Consider the following 13,411-nt stretch of genomic DNA (forward strand, 5'->3'; position numbering starts at 1 on the left):
TCTTTTTTTGTCACACACCTGAATTTGTTTACTCAATATTATATTTAAACATTAACTAATTGTGATAGACAGTACGTGCATATAATCATGTTAATAAAGATAAATACATGAGAATAACGTCTTGGAAATTATGGCATCTGAGGCAACTAAGTAAAATTTACCTCATAAAAATTAACATCAATAAAGAAAAAACTATCATTTTTTTTTTTGAAAAACTATCATTGATAATTTAGTGATTGAGCTTTCTATCAAAAGGCTCCGAATAGGTGATGATGTGGAACTAAAATTGTAAATACATTGATCTAGATCATTTTGTTCAGATTCGCTTTGTATTAAATATACTCTGATGTTCGTTTGAGATTGATATATAAATTATAAATGCTGTTATTTCGTAATAAATTTAACAGATTCTTACTAAAAGTTAAGTGTCCTTTTGTATTGTAATTTGTGAATGGGCTGCCATTTGTCCAAGTGGATGATTTATGATTTGATGGCTCAGCGTACACAATCACGTTTTCGAGCTTAGATTCATAGCATTACTAATCGCAGCCCATTAGTTAGTTTTTGACTGCCCCGATAATATATGGGCATATACACTATCACTGGAACACCAACCAGCATCTTAAGGAGAAAATGCAATTGTATATATGGGCATATACACTATCACTGGAACACCAACCAGCATCTTAAGGAGAAAATGCAATTGTTGGGGGGGGGGGGTGTTAGTTTATATATTGTTTTTGCACACAAGACTTAGCATCCTTCAGTTGTTTCATTTGACATTGATATGTGTAAGTTTACAATATTTAAACTAAAGAAGAAGCAACAAAGCCTCCGTAGCATAGTGGTATTGCGTTCGCTTCGTAAGCGAAAGGCCGCGAGTTCGATCCTCGCCGGGGGCTCTGTTATTTTTACTCTTTTTGCAAAGTTCCTCTCCTTACCATAAACAATAGTAATATTCAGTGGAAAAAGAAAATCAGTAGAGAAGTCCCTACAAGAATCCCAATTCTCGTCGGAGATTTCTAAGTAAAACCCTAGAACAAAAACCACACACACATATAAATATTTAATAATATTATCTATCACTCGTGTGGTGTCCTCTCTGTCTTCATTCTCTCTTCACTCTGATCTGAGATTTTGATTCTGCTAAATCATCTTCTCCCAAGGTACTGCCTTTTGTCCATAGTTTGTCATTTTGTTTGAGTTATGTTTGTATAGAGAGATCTAATAGATATTCTAACGAATATGTCAATCAGTTATTATTATTATTTTTTTTTAAAACCTCTTCTTTCATTACAGAACACTTGTATATGTATGTAATCCCAAGTCTTTTCTTTTTGGATTCACTTCATAATTCAATCCGTATAGTCATTGCAAGTGTTTAGTTATGCAAATCAACTCTTGCTGGAATGACAATGTGCGGTACTCGTCTTGCATTAAAATCTCTTGTCTGAAGAATCACACAAAGATGCCTGTTTTTTTTTTAATAGTTTTGAGTTTCGAGCAAAGCTTTGTTTTTTTTTTTAAATTGTAAATCAATTGGATTATTAAGCAGAGAGATGGGAATGGAATCACATGCTCCATTGGCGGATCCACACATTGTTGGGAATGCGTTTGTTCAGAAATACTACAACCACTTGTACGAATCACCAGCACAAGTGCATAGGTTCTATCTTGAGGATAGTGTTTTAGGGCGACCTGGTTCTGATGGAGAGATGGTTTCTGTCAGCTCCTTAAAAGTAAAAGATTCTCACTTACAAAAAAAAGATTGTTCATTTTTTGGAAGCAACGTTTTTTTTTTTGATTTTAGGAAGCTCTGTTTGTTGTAGGCTATAAATGAGCAGATCATGGCCTTTGATTACGAGAACACAAAGATTCAGATATTGACTGCTGACTCCCAAGCTTCTTATAAGAGTGGAGTTGTTACTTTGGTCACTGGTTTACTCACCGTGAAAGATGGGGGAAGGATGAGGTTTTCTCAGTCTTTTTTCCTCGTGCCGCAGAAAGGAAGCTACTTTGTGCTCAACGATGTCTTTAGGTATGTCTCTGATGAGCTTGTTGTTAGCCACCAAGAAGAAGTCGAGGAGGTGGTTACTCAAGTAGTCCAAACAACAACAAAAGACACGATCTTGGGTGAGTATTTTTGGCTAATGTTTTGTATGATCTTCGGTTTTCTACTAACAAATATCGATTATGATGATTCAACAGAGCCGGCAAGTGAAGTTGCAGAGCCAGTTACGACCATCCTTACTCAACAGGCAACTGAAACTTTGGCGAAGGAACCAGAAAGAGCTGGACATCCTAAAACACAAGAGGAAAACGTTGTGGATGCTCCTAAGAAATCATTTGCAGTAATTGTGAGTCCTCCTTGTGTGTGTGAATCATAGCTAATAATAACCTAAAGATCTTCACAACTTAACACTTAGGTCCAGTCCCCGGCCAAAGTTGGTGTCAAAGCTTCACCTGCGAAGCCTAGGCCTGTTAAGAAGCCTAGCGCTGCTCCTGAATCCAAAGCTCCTCCCCAACACTACTCTTCTGCTGAAGCAGTCAACCAATCAGAGGGTGGTTCCATATTTGTTGCGAACTTGCCTATGGATGCGACACCTGAGCAACTCAATGAAACATTCAAAGGGTTTGGTGCCATTAGGAAAGATTCTATCCAAGTTAGAAGTTACAGGGTGAGTTCTTTTTTTTTGGTTTTAATGAATCTTTTTTAGACATAAAGAAAAAAGTATGAACAGGTTTTTGATTTTTCTTTCAGCTGAAGGGAAACTGTTTCGGCTTTGTGACATTTGAATCTGCTGAAGCTGTGAAACTGGTCCTCCAGGTAATGATCATGAATTCAAACTTTTGATCAATAAACTGGAATTCTTTCTTCTGAATGTGTTGTTGTATTTACACAAGTCTAGGCTCACAAGGAGTCAGCCATAAGAATCGGAAACAGAAGAGTTTCTATAGAAGAGAAACGAGGTTTAGTTACTTTTTGTGAATCTTGTCTTTAGATTCCAGATTTATAATAACTTGATTCTGCTGCAGGCAACAACGAGAATGGTAGGTCCTCAATGAGAAACGACGGGTTTAGTAGGCCTCGAAGCCATGGAAGAAATGGATATGAGAGACGGGGAGAATCACGCAATGGTGAGGCCAATAACGATGGTGATGGCAGCAGAGCTTATCAGAACGGTTTGGTGAAAGCTAACCGTGAAAATGCTCAAGCCAGAGGCTAAAAGAGAGTTTAAAAACTCTGTTGCTGTTGTTGTTGTTGTTGTTGCTAGCATTGTTCATTTGAAATTAAGAATCTGAAAGTTTGATAGGAATAGAGGGAGAGATCAGAAGTTTTGTTTGGAGTTGGTTTCATCTCTCTTAGGCGATACACTCTTTTTTCATTTTTGAGATTTTGTGATTCTAATTCAGTAAGCTTTTATTTGGACCGAAAAGATCCCAACCAGAAGTAAACCGGAAATTTCTTGTGAATTTGGTTCGATGCATGTAAAGTACAAAAAGGCAGAGCATGGGTAAAGCCCTTACACCTAATGGGCTTCTTGGTGATGGGAAAGTGGATATGGGGGTCTTCTTCACTGCTCTATTATTGTATAAGTTTCCTCAGTGTAAAACCCAACAGGTGAATGACACGTGGTGTATTGGGTTTTATGGTTAAAGATAAAGAGCTTCCTCCTAGGTCCCCCACTTGACTAAACAAAATGACCCACCAAAGATTCTAAAAATCTTCTTTTCAATTTATAGATTTCATTCTCCAACCTAACTTTTCACTCAATCAATTTACCTCTCCCTAAATTTTCCAGCTTGTTATTGTGTTGTTAATCAAAAAATTAGTCAATGATCAAAAACGTTACCTCAATACTTTATAATATTGCCTTTTCTAGTTTATTTGAATTTGCCTTTTCTAGTAATAATTAAAGGAATTTATAACTTTTATTTTTCTTTTTTTACAAAATGAAGTGTTATTCTCTCCTTTTCACTTTTTCCACAAGCAACTTGCTTCCCTAGTGGGTTCCACGGGTCCGAGCCACGTGAGTGACGTCGTCGAGTCGCTTAGAGTAAATCAACTTTTTTTTTTTTTTGTTCAAAGAGTAAATCAACTTGTTGTTAGAATTAAAAAGAAGGAAACGCATCTTTTTACCTGGGAGACACGTGTCGCGACTCTGCTCAACTCAGTCGCATTACGACACGTTTACTCAAGCAGCATTACAGAACGCCGACGTAATCCACCGGCCACGTGTCGTCCAGGCAGCTCTGTCGCCGCCCACTTGCCTCCTCCTCTCAGTCAAGGGTCTCTCTCTTTCTTCTTCATCTATTTTCATTTTTTATTGATCTCTAAAAAAAAAGCGTTTTCTCCTTGAGGTCAACTTATTACAGTTTAAGCTTCTCTCGTCGTCTTACCTTACCTTACCCTACCTTCTGTGGTAAACTCCGACGAGTTTTCTCGTTTCCCATTAAAACTAACTTTGATCCGTATGCTCCATTATTCTAATGATCTGATTGTTCCTTTTGTGAAAGTGTGATATGTTTATCTTTTCTTTCTTTCAACATTAGTAAAATCTATGGGGGAAGAAGGGACATGGAACAACAGAGACATGATGACGTTAACGACAAATCTTTCTCTGGACATAAATAAACACCCGACAGATCTGTCTGAAACATCGTACTGCGAAGAGGAGGCATCGGTTGAGCTGAACCTCGGTCTGTCTCTGGGAGGTAGGTTCGGAGTAGACAAGACTCCGAGGAAGCTTAAACGGTCTTCTTCCGTTTTGGGCACTGTGCCCTTTGTGTCTGAGCCGGAGAACTACGCGGTGGGTTTAGCGAGAACGACGTCGTTGCCGGCTGAGGTGGAAGAGGAGTGGAGGAAAAGGAAAGAGATGCAGTCGGCGAGGAGAATGGAAGCTAAGAAGAGGAGATGCGAGAAACAGAGTGGTGATGAGCAAACGTCGTCGTTTGAGACCGAGAGATGGGTCAATGCGAGTAAAAGTGGGTTTCTTCAGGGACATTTGGTTTCTTGCGTTGTTGAGTCCGATGGTGGAAGAGGAGGAGGTAGCTCTTCTAGCTTGTCAGAGCTGGACAACAAGAATCATCATCAGCAAGGTAGGTTTCTCAATTTGCTTTTTCAAGATTTAGTACATAATAACAACACAAAGGGTCTTGTAGGTTCGTCAAATAGTTGTGGAGCGGAAACAAGTCCAAAAATCATGACAAGATGTTCATCTAATAACAGCGAAAGCCACCACGGAACAGAGAAACCTAGAACAGCCGACAAGGTGAATGAGAAAGTAGAGGATGATGATAGGAAAGGCAAAGGGACGGCTAATACTACGTCAACAGGTTTGATCGACATGCCGTGCGTGTTCACCAAAGGAGACGGCCCAAACGGAAGACGTGTTGACGGGATTCTATACAAGTACGGGAAAGTAGGAGAGGAAGTTCGGATCATGTGCATTTGCCACGGCAGTTTCTTGACGCCAGCAGAGTTTGTTAAACATGGTGGTGGTGGAGATGTTGATCGTCCCCTTCGGCATATCGTTGTCAACACCTCTCCTTCGACGTTTTGACTAGAAGAAGAATCTGGGGGTATGAACCGGAACGTATCTTTTCTTCTCGTCTCATCTTCTAGTTGTTGTTTTTTTTATAAATCTTTTGGATATCTTCTCAATCTTGTTGAAGATCAAGATTCTCATGTATTTTAGGGTGTAATACTTGAGAGAACATCAAAGAATCATCAAATGATATATATAATGATTTTTGCTTGAATACTTGCGTCTAAGATATGTATGTAATAGTATAGTAAGTATATAATGACGTGTTATCACTGTAACAGTTTTAACAATGGAACAATGAACAGTTTTGACCACAGAAAGATCTTCTTTACGTAGCATGTGTTGTTGCAGGGCAACTATCAACACCACAAGCTGAACCGTCTCTGTACTCTCTTGATATCTTGAATGAATCATGGACTCGTCCGTCGCTGCTCTTCTTGTACTCAAACAGGAGAGTAGAGTGATCAACCGCTGTGAGTTTAACGTATCCATGGTCGTAATCTCTGAACAGACTCCAACTCGGTTTCTCCTCGGAAAATTCAGCAAGATGAGCCCCTCCACCTCCAGCAACTACGTGGATCGTCCCATTCAATGGACTCTTATAGTTAGTTACTTCATGACTCGTGCATACACTCTTTAACACACACACACACAAAAAAAAAGAAAGCATCAGAACAATCTAATCACATTCTGTTTTTTCTTTTAAGGTTCACTTATGTTTTTTTAACCTGGTAAACCGGGCATGTTCTCTCGTAGTTATGTGCATGTCCATACACTGCAATGTCCACTCTGTACTTCTTCCAGAGCTTTTCAAGATGAACTCTCCCAAATGGTTCAGAAAAACGGCCTGTTTTGGCGTAGAACTCAGTGGAGGAATAACCGAGAACCCGGTGAGCTAAGAAAATAAGCCACGGCTGCTTTTTTCTGTCGACTGATGCGAAACAGTGCTCAATGAACTTGTATTGATCAGTTCCTTCTCTCCAGTCCTGCTCCGTGTCAGCAACACAGAACCTAAACATTCCGTAGTCGCTAGAGTACCATAGCTTATCTCTGTTTCGAGAAGGAATGTAGAACATTGTCTCAGCTGGTACACCACATTCTCCTCCAGAATCTACACCATGGTAAAACGATCCCGAGTAGGGCCAGTCACGCTCATGGTTCCCGCTGCACATAGTTAACTTTCAGATACTCAGGTAAACATATCAAACATGCAAAAGAGAGACAAAAAAAAAACCTTGCAATCATGTATGGAACAGTGGAAGCAATGGGCTCAATCTGAGCTGTGAATTGGTCCCACTGCGAGAGATATCCACTTGCGTAACATATATCTCCAATGTGGAAAACTGCATCTGTATTCTTTAGGTCTTTGATGAGTTGCTTTGTGGTGTTGAGAGAAGGGCGTTGGATACTATTGTAGTCATTTGAGCCATCAACCTCAGCCTGCACAATTATATATAAAAAAAAAGTAATGAATATATAGTCTTGAGACTACAACAGATAAGAAGAACAATCTGATATGCTTTTTTTAGACCAAACCTTCCCCATGTCTCCAAAGATTACAATATGTTGGAGAGAGTCTTGGCCCGGAAACGGAGAAGATTTGAAGCGATACTCTTCACTCCATACCAATGCACCGTTGGAAAGAAGCCTATGCCCAACTTTGTACGTATAAGTGGAGCTCGGCCACAAGTCATTGAGGAAAGACGTGTGTATGTATCCAGGATCACGCCATCCCACAGTCCTTGCAGGAGCACCGCACAAGTCTTTACGTCCGAAAGTCAACGTCCCAGCAGGAGGTGAGAGTTTACGTTTTCCTCCTTTGATGCCCCACTCGACTAGAGGTTCTGCTATATCGGGTGCGTAACCACTAGTCCATGTCACCGTCATCTGTTTAAAAGAGACACGTTTAAGGATCTCTCCATTTCCAAGTGAAAAGGTTTTTTTTTTACAGGATCTTACTTCATTCCATTCTTTGCCTAACGCCAAGCGAGGGTAAACTGGTGCGTTTGGGTTCTCAAAGGCTACTCTGTTTGAGACTGCCACAAGCTTTGGCTATATCACACACGAGGAGGGGAAAGTAAAAGCCAAAGGGAATGTTTTTACTTTAAAGATTTTATAAGCTACAGAATGTAAAGTGAAAAGAGTAAATACATTCAACAAACCGCCAGAAAAGAGGGCGAAGGAAAAATCTGATCTCTGGTTGATGAGTTGAAGCTTCAAGGAACCGATTCCAGTACTGTTGTATCTCGGATTACTAATGTTTGCATATTGAAACTGTAAAGAGGAAACAGGAGGAAGTAGCTAAAGACTTGTTTGCAGAAACAGTGGTGAAACATGTTATGAGACAAACAGAAGCAAAAAAAAAACCTTGATAGGAGCTGAACACAGTCGTGGTCGGCTCACCATTTGTTTGTTATCTCCTGGACAAGTAGAAGCCCTGTAAGAAGAAGAAAAAGTACTTAAACGCCACACTATTTTATTTCAATCTCCGAACTAATGCTGATGAGAGATAATCTAACATGAAATCTGCAGGAGAAAAGACTCCAATCCAGTCATCATCTGATGGGTACAGAGAACTAAATTCCACCAACACATGTTCACTATGTTGACCCTGCCAAATGATTTTTTTTTTTTTTTACATTTTCTCATTAAAAAAACACTATGAAAGGATCTTGATCATAATAGAAAAGAAAGAGAGAATGGCTATTGTCACATTAGATCCAAGAACAGTTGGAGAGGCTTTGACATGAGCTTGTTCATTGAGATGGACTGTCGTTTTATGGATAGCAATTCCTGATAAAGGTTTTTCTATATGAAAACATTTCACTTGTTGAATTGCTCCTACAACAACAATCAGCAGCAGCAAGATTACGAAATATGGTTGCTCCCTCATGACTCTTTTAAGGAGAAAAAGAAGAGTCCTGAAACTTTGAAAGGATAACCACTTGTGAGCACAACAAGTTGAAGACTTTTTGTTAAATCCTCAAAATCATAAAAATTCAAAAAGTGGATGAAAGATTACTACAGTCTACAGCTTTGGAGAAGCAATCGGATGAGTCGTTGAAAACAGAGGCTGGAGTTTCTTTGCTCTTTCAACGACCAAGTTTCGTTTACAACACTAGGGAAGAGTTGACATGATTTAAATATATGACTCGCACAGTTTCATATGATTTAAATAAATGACTCGCACAAATCTAAAACATCTTTTCGGTCGCTGCTGAACCCAAACCCAAACCCAAAGGGCCCAAAAACTAAACAAAAATGTCTTGACCATTTGAAAAGTCAAAAACATTTTTGAGGAAGAAGAAGCCAAGATTTTTGGGCATGGGAGGAGGAGGTGAAGAAGAAGCAGAGAACTCTGTTTGTGCATCATCGATCACACTCGAAGAATGGAACGGTTCTTCTTCTACTAAGCTGTTCAGAACAGCAACCATCACTGCCTCCTCTTCCCTCTCCATCCAAAGGTTCTCCCTTTCCTCCTCTCTTCCTATTTCCAAATCCAAAGGTTCTCCCTTTTTCTCATGAGTGTGTGTGATTTAAATAGGTCTGCTAATCGAATCAACCATGTATGGAGACGAGTTCTTCAAGCCTTTGTACCGGAGGCAAGTTGATGATCTCTTCTCTCCTTTCCTTTGGAATTGAGGATTATGTTTGAGACAACTGAGTTTTTACTTTTGTTCTAAATTGCAGGGATTTCCTGATAGTGTAACTACGGACTATGTTGGGTTTCAATTATGGGACACGTTACAGGTATTTTTTAGATCATACCTGTGTGGCTGGCACTCTAACAATTGGATTTGTGATTAGAATATGTTCTTTTTTTTATCTGCAGGGGCTCTCAACGTATATAAAGATGATGCTTTCAACTCAGGTGAGATCAAGTTTTGAGCTTTTTCAGTTGTCCTGCTGCAGCGGCGTTTTCTGATCTGAACTATTCTCTCAGGCTCTTTTGAGTGCCATTGGGGTTGGTGAGAAATCTGCAACTGTTATAGGCGCTACATTTCAGGTATTTTCTAATTGCTGACATGTAATGTTATCATTTTCTCCTGCTATGGAACGGCCATGGATTATACTGTGATTATTATCTCTTGTTTGTCCTATGCAGTGGTTTCTGAGGGATTTTACTGGGATGCTTGGAGGCATATTGTTCACTTTTTATCAGGTTTTGATGTTGTGTGAGAACTTTGATGATTTTATTATATCAACAATTGAGACTCCCTTTTGTTTTCTGAGCTCAATATGGGATCTCTCTGATTTTCTTTTTTCCTGCTCTTCAGGGTTCCAACCTGGATAGTAATGCAAAAATGTGGCGTTTAGTTGCGGACCTTATGAACGATATAGGTTTGTTCCTTTTGTTCTGTTCACGCCAGTAACAGCTAGTTGTCAAAATTAACACTTGAATTTAATAGTTCCCTGTATTTGGTTCTCTGAGACTTCGAATGATCCCAAGCCTTGTTGCTTTTATTGCAGGAATGCTAATGGACCTTCTTTCTCCTCTGTTCCCATCTGCCTTTATCATTGTGGTTTGCTTAGGGAGTCTATCAAGATCATTTAGTGAGTTTCATTACTTGCATCAAGCATTGAAGTTAAGACTTCTTTCTTTAGGTGATATTTAAACATTTTTGCTGATCTACTACACTGCTTGAATTAGCTGGTGTTGCAAGTGGAGCAACCAGAGCAGCTCTAACTCAGCACTTTGCTCGCCAAGACAATGCAGCGGATATATCTGCTAAGGTGGTACTTCTTTTCACTGTGAATGATTTAGAAACTGTGAAATCTGTAGTTGTTTATTGGATATGGTTTTTAACTATTGAAAGGAAGGAAGCCAAGAGACTATGGCAACTATGATGGGAATGTCATTGGGAATGTTGCTCGCTCGGTTTACCTCTGGAAACCCTATAGCTATTTGGTTATCGTTTCTCTCCCTCACCGTGTTTCACATGTATGGTAAGTTACTGATGAAAGTTAAAAAAGGCTTAGATCAAACCAGAAACTCTCTAGTTCTTTTCATTTAACTGTTTTTTCTTTATTTACTTACGTATATAGCAAACTATAGAGCTGTCCGGTGCCTTGTACTGAATTCGTTGAACTTCGAGAGGAGTTCGATTCTTCTAGCACATTTCATGCAATCTGGCCAAGGTAATGTAATTCTCAGAACGTTTCAATGGCTTCCTTTTTCTTTTTTTTTTTCATTGTATCATATGCATTAAGGATTTTCTTTAACCAAACATGTCGCCAGTTCTCTCTCCCGAACGGGTTTCCTCAATGGAGGGTGTGCTTCCCATGTGGGCCACTTCATTGAAGTCAACTGATTCAAACGCATTGCATAAGAGGGTGCACTTAGGTGTAAGAGTTTCTTCTCTCCCTCGTCCAGATATGTAAGTTCTATACTCTTTAACCACTACAAGTCACAGTTTATAATTAAGAAACTAAGATTTTCGCATCTTTAAGGGAAATAATCCTTGTGAGGTTTGACAATCTATGTGCAGAGTGCAACTCCTAAATGGTGTGGGAGCTTCTTCTCACAAGAATGGTTTGATTATATCTCTTTTTCCATTATGTTTCTCTGTTTCATATTTGGGAACGTTTGGCGTGTAAACTAGGTTCTTGTCTAATGTGAACCCATGCAGCTAAGTACTTATTGGCACATAGCAAGGTAAATGTAAGTGTGATCTTGCACAAAGACTCAGTGGCTGGAGATGTGTTGAAGTCATATATTCACGCCATTGCTATGTTAAGCCTTATGGAAAAGAGCACAGCTTCTTGTTATTCAGAAGGAGAAGCTTGGATGGATAAACATTATGACGAGTTCCTCAACAAGGTAACTTACAACAACATAAAATCGACTGTTTTAAACTGGTGATTTTCACTCTCTTTCTTTTTTTTGTTTACATGTTATGTTAGCTGAGATCAGGAGGTTGGAAAACAGAGCGTCTTCTTTGCCCTTCCATTACATGGAGAGCAAATTGGATATCTCACACTTCAGATTCCAAGATCGACTGAGATTCTATGCCTTGGAGATGGAGTTTTTGTTTTAGTAAAGACACAAAAGCATGTTAGTTCCTTCGTGTTGGTGATACCAGTTCGTTCGGATCATATCAATTTATTAAAACAGGATTTACTATTTTTGCTTTTATAATCAACAAAAAAAAAAAAAAAAAATTTGGAAGATTGCTTGGATAACATTGACACCAAAAAAAAAAGATTTGACTGGATTTCAAATCTCACAATTTTGGAAGATTGTACAAATATAGAACGTTTCAAAGCATTTATTCATGTTTTGATTGTTCAACATTTAGAGTATATTCTTATACTCCATTAATCATATTAATTTTGGATTGTCCCAGTTACTATTTTTTGCTTTTATAATCAAACAAAACCATTAATTTTGGAAGATTGTCTGGATATCAAATCTCACAAAAGAAATCAATTTGACAATGGAAATATGCATTTCCCAAAACCAAACGATTTGCTAAATGTTATATTTTATAAGAAAAAAAGATCTTTATGAGAATGTGATACATATAAATAGAGAAATAATAGCAGCATTTATTTTTGAAACGCTCGGGAATCGGAACCGCTTCAAACGTATAAATACAGACCGATCTGTTTCGTATCTCCAAAGACAAAAAAAAAAGTTCCCACCTTTCTCTCTCATTCTCGCCGCTACAATCAACTCTCCGGTGAGCTGTTCAACAACCAAAATTACGTTTTCGTTATTTAATCTCATTGTAAATCTTAATTAGAGAAACCCATTCGACGTATCTTTTTTTATATAATTTGTTGATGCTCTTTAGGGTCTTTGTCACGTGATGCCTTGGCGCGATAGGATCAGCGAGTTACCTGAATGTTTGATAACTAAAATACTCTCCTACCTTCCCACTAAACACTCTGTGAAGACTAGCGTCTTATCAACAAGATGGAAGAATCTGTGGCTAACTGTTCCATCTCTCCTCTTAAACTGCCACGACTTCCCTTACAGACAAGACGAAGTGATCCTCAGCTTCCTTGACAGACTCCTCGAGTTCGACCCCGACTCACGCCTTCTAAAAGTTAAGGTGGAGTGCGGCGGCAGCGAGGATATAGACGGGCTCAGGGATCGGATCAGCACAGTGATTCAACGCGGACCTCAGCATCTTGACGTTGAGAGCTTTACTGAGTACAGAGATGACGACGACGACAATTTTCTATATCCTTTCATCGACTACATACCTCTGAGTCTCTACACGAGCAGGACGTTGGTCTCCTTGACGCTCACGTATTCGGGTCTCCAGGATCCTGGTCTTGTCTACATGCCTTGTCTCAAGTCCATGACACTCGTAAAAGTTCACTTTCTTCACGCTGCGGATCTGGAGAAGCTTGTGTCGGGGTGTCCTGCTCTCGAAGACCTGACCTTGATAAGGAACATGAATCCTATTTATGCGGATGAGAAAGTTATGCGTGTGAGGTCGAGGAGCTTGAAGAGGTTTCGTGTTCCCTTCAGTCACGGAAAGCGTTGCAGGTCGTCTGTGAAATACACACTTGAGATTGATGCTCCGGTGCTAGAGCGTATGACTCTCGGAGAAGATCATTATGATATCATCATGGTGAAGAACCTGACTTCTTTGTTTACGGTTGACCTTGGTATCAAGTTCGTTGTCGAGTTTGGCGTGTTCTTTTATCCGGGGGACTTACCAAAGAGGAATGAGATCCGTTACTTTCTCTCTGGGATATCGAGTGTAAAACACATGATCATCTCTGACAAAACAGTCAAGGCCTTTGAGCTTTACTCTAACGTAGGGATGATTCCCAAATTCAACAACTTATCACGTTTAGAAGCCGTGTTCCCCTTCAAGTTATTACAGTTTCTGCCAGCCTTTCTT

General features: G+C 39.4%; 5 protein-coding genes and 1 non-coding gene across 9 annotated transcripts; 5 read left to right on the plus strand and 1 right to left on the minus strand.

The window, feature by feature from the left end:
• The first annotated feature begins 830 nt into the window (after positions 1 to 830).
• TRNAT-CGU (transfer RNA threonine (anticodon CGU)) lies at positions 831 to 902 on the plus strand. The gene has a single exon. It is a non-coding gene; the product is annotated as a tRNA-Thr (tRNA).
• A 50-nt stretch (positions 903 to 952) lies between these two features.
• LOC130505258 (nuclear transport factor 2-like) lies at positions 953 to 3,437 on the plus strand. Of its 3 annotated transcripts, none has more exons than XM_056999862.1 (8): positions 953 to 1,166; positions 1,556 to 1,739; positions 1,830 to 2,133; positions 2,209 to 2,357; positions 2,433 to 2,678; positions 2,762 to 2,827; positions 2,910 to 2,970; positions 3,037 to 3,437. In XM_056999862.1, the coding sequence occupies exons 2-8, from the start codon at positions 1,560 to 1,562 to the stop codon at positions 3,225 to 3,227; spliced, it is 1,197 nt and encodes a 398-aa protein (XP_056855842.1). In that variant the 5' UTR covers positions 953 to 1,166; positions 1,556 to 1,559; the 3' UTR covers positions 3,228 to 3,437. The 3 variants fall into 3 exon arrangements, with proteins under 3 accessions (XP_056855842.1, XP_056855841.1, XP_056855840.1); XM_056999861.1 differs by having other exon boundaries at positions 954 to 1,166; positions 1,553 to 1,739; positions 2,427 to 2,678; XM_056999860.1 differs by having other exon boundaries at positions 955 to 1,166; positions 2,427 to 2,678.
• A 675-nt stretch (positions 3,438 to 4,112) lies between these two features.
• Positions 4,113 to 5,763, plus strand: LOC130494354 (ninja-family protein AFP2-like). 2 transcript variants are annotated; one of them, XM_056999864.1, is made up of 3 exons: positions 4,113 to 4,291; positions 4,555 to 5,100; positions 5,164 to 5,763. In XM_056999864.1, the coding sequence occupies exons 2-3, from the start codon at positions 4,563 to 4,565 to the stop codon at positions 5,562 to 5,564; spliced, it is 939 nt and encodes a 312-aa protein (XP_056855844.1). In that variant the 5' UTR covers positions 4,113 to 4,291; positions 4,555 to 4,562; the 3' UTR covers positions 5,565 to 5,763. The 2 variants fall into 2 exon arrangements, with proteins under 2 accessions (XP_056855844.1, XP_056855843.1); XM_056999863.1 differs by having other exon boundaries at positions 4,287 to 4,424.
• Positions 5,764 to 5,861: 98 nt separating this feature from the next.
• LOC108841847 (probable inactive purple acid phosphatase 1) lies at positions 5,862 to 8,442 on the minus strand. The gene is made up of 9 exons (XM_018614624.2): positions 8,263 to 8,442; positions 8,069 to 8,160; positions 7,917 to 7,986; positions 7,701 to 7,823; positions 7,509 to 7,601; positions 7,086 to 7,436; positions 6,784 to 6,989; positions 6,278 to 6,713; positions 5,862 to 6,183 (listed from the first exon to the last, which is right to left on the minus strand). The coding sequence occupies exons 1-9, from the start codon at positions 8,440 to 8,442 to the stop codon at positions 5,878 to 5,880; spliced, it is 1,857 nt and encodes a 618-aa protein (XP_018470126.2). The 3' UTR covers positions 5,862 to 5,877.
• Positions 8,443 to 8,833: 391 nt separating this feature from the next.
• Positions 8,834 to 11,673, plus strand: LOC130505256 (protein root UVB sensitive 3). The gene is made up of 15 exons (XM_056999858.1): positions 8,834 to 9,013; positions 9,094 to 9,151; positions 9,240 to 9,299; positions 9,382 to 9,420; positions 9,493 to 9,555; positions 9,655 to 9,711; positions 9,827 to 9,890; positions 10,020 to 10,103; positions 10,201 to 10,283; positions 10,367 to 10,496; positions 10,596 to 10,688; positions 10,789 to 10,927; positions 11,039 to 11,082; positions 11,180 to 11,370; positions 11,454 to 11,673. The coding sequence occupies exons 1-15, from the start codon at positions 8,874 to 8,876 to the stop codon at positions 11,550 to 11,552; spliced, it is 1,344 nt and encodes a 447-aa protein (XP_056855838.1). The 5' UTR covers positions 8,834 to 8,873; the 3' UTR covers positions 11,553 to 11,673.
• A 360-nt stretch (positions 11,674 to 12,033) lies between these two features.
• Positions 12,034 to 13,405, plus strand: LOC130505257 (F-box/FBD/LRR-repeat protein At1g13780-like; the record flags this gene model as incomplete). The annotated part of the gene is made up of 2 exons (XM_056999859.1): positions 12,034 to 12,232; positions 12,347 to 13,405. A coding segment is annotated over exon 2 (1,044 nt), but the record flags the coding sequence as incomplete, so codon positions are not given.
• Between the last annotated feature and the right edge of the window lie 6 nt (positions 13,406 to 13,411).

This window comes from Raphanus sativus, unplaced genomic scaffold (assembly GCF_000801105.2).
Source record: "Raphanus sativus cultivar WK10039 unplaced genomic scaffold, ASM80110v3 Scaffold2131, whole genome shotgun sequence".
In the NCBI taxonomy this organism is placed as follows: Eukaryota; Viridiplantae; Streptophyta; class Magnoliopsida; order Brassicales; family Brassicaceae; genus Raphanus; species Raphanus sativus.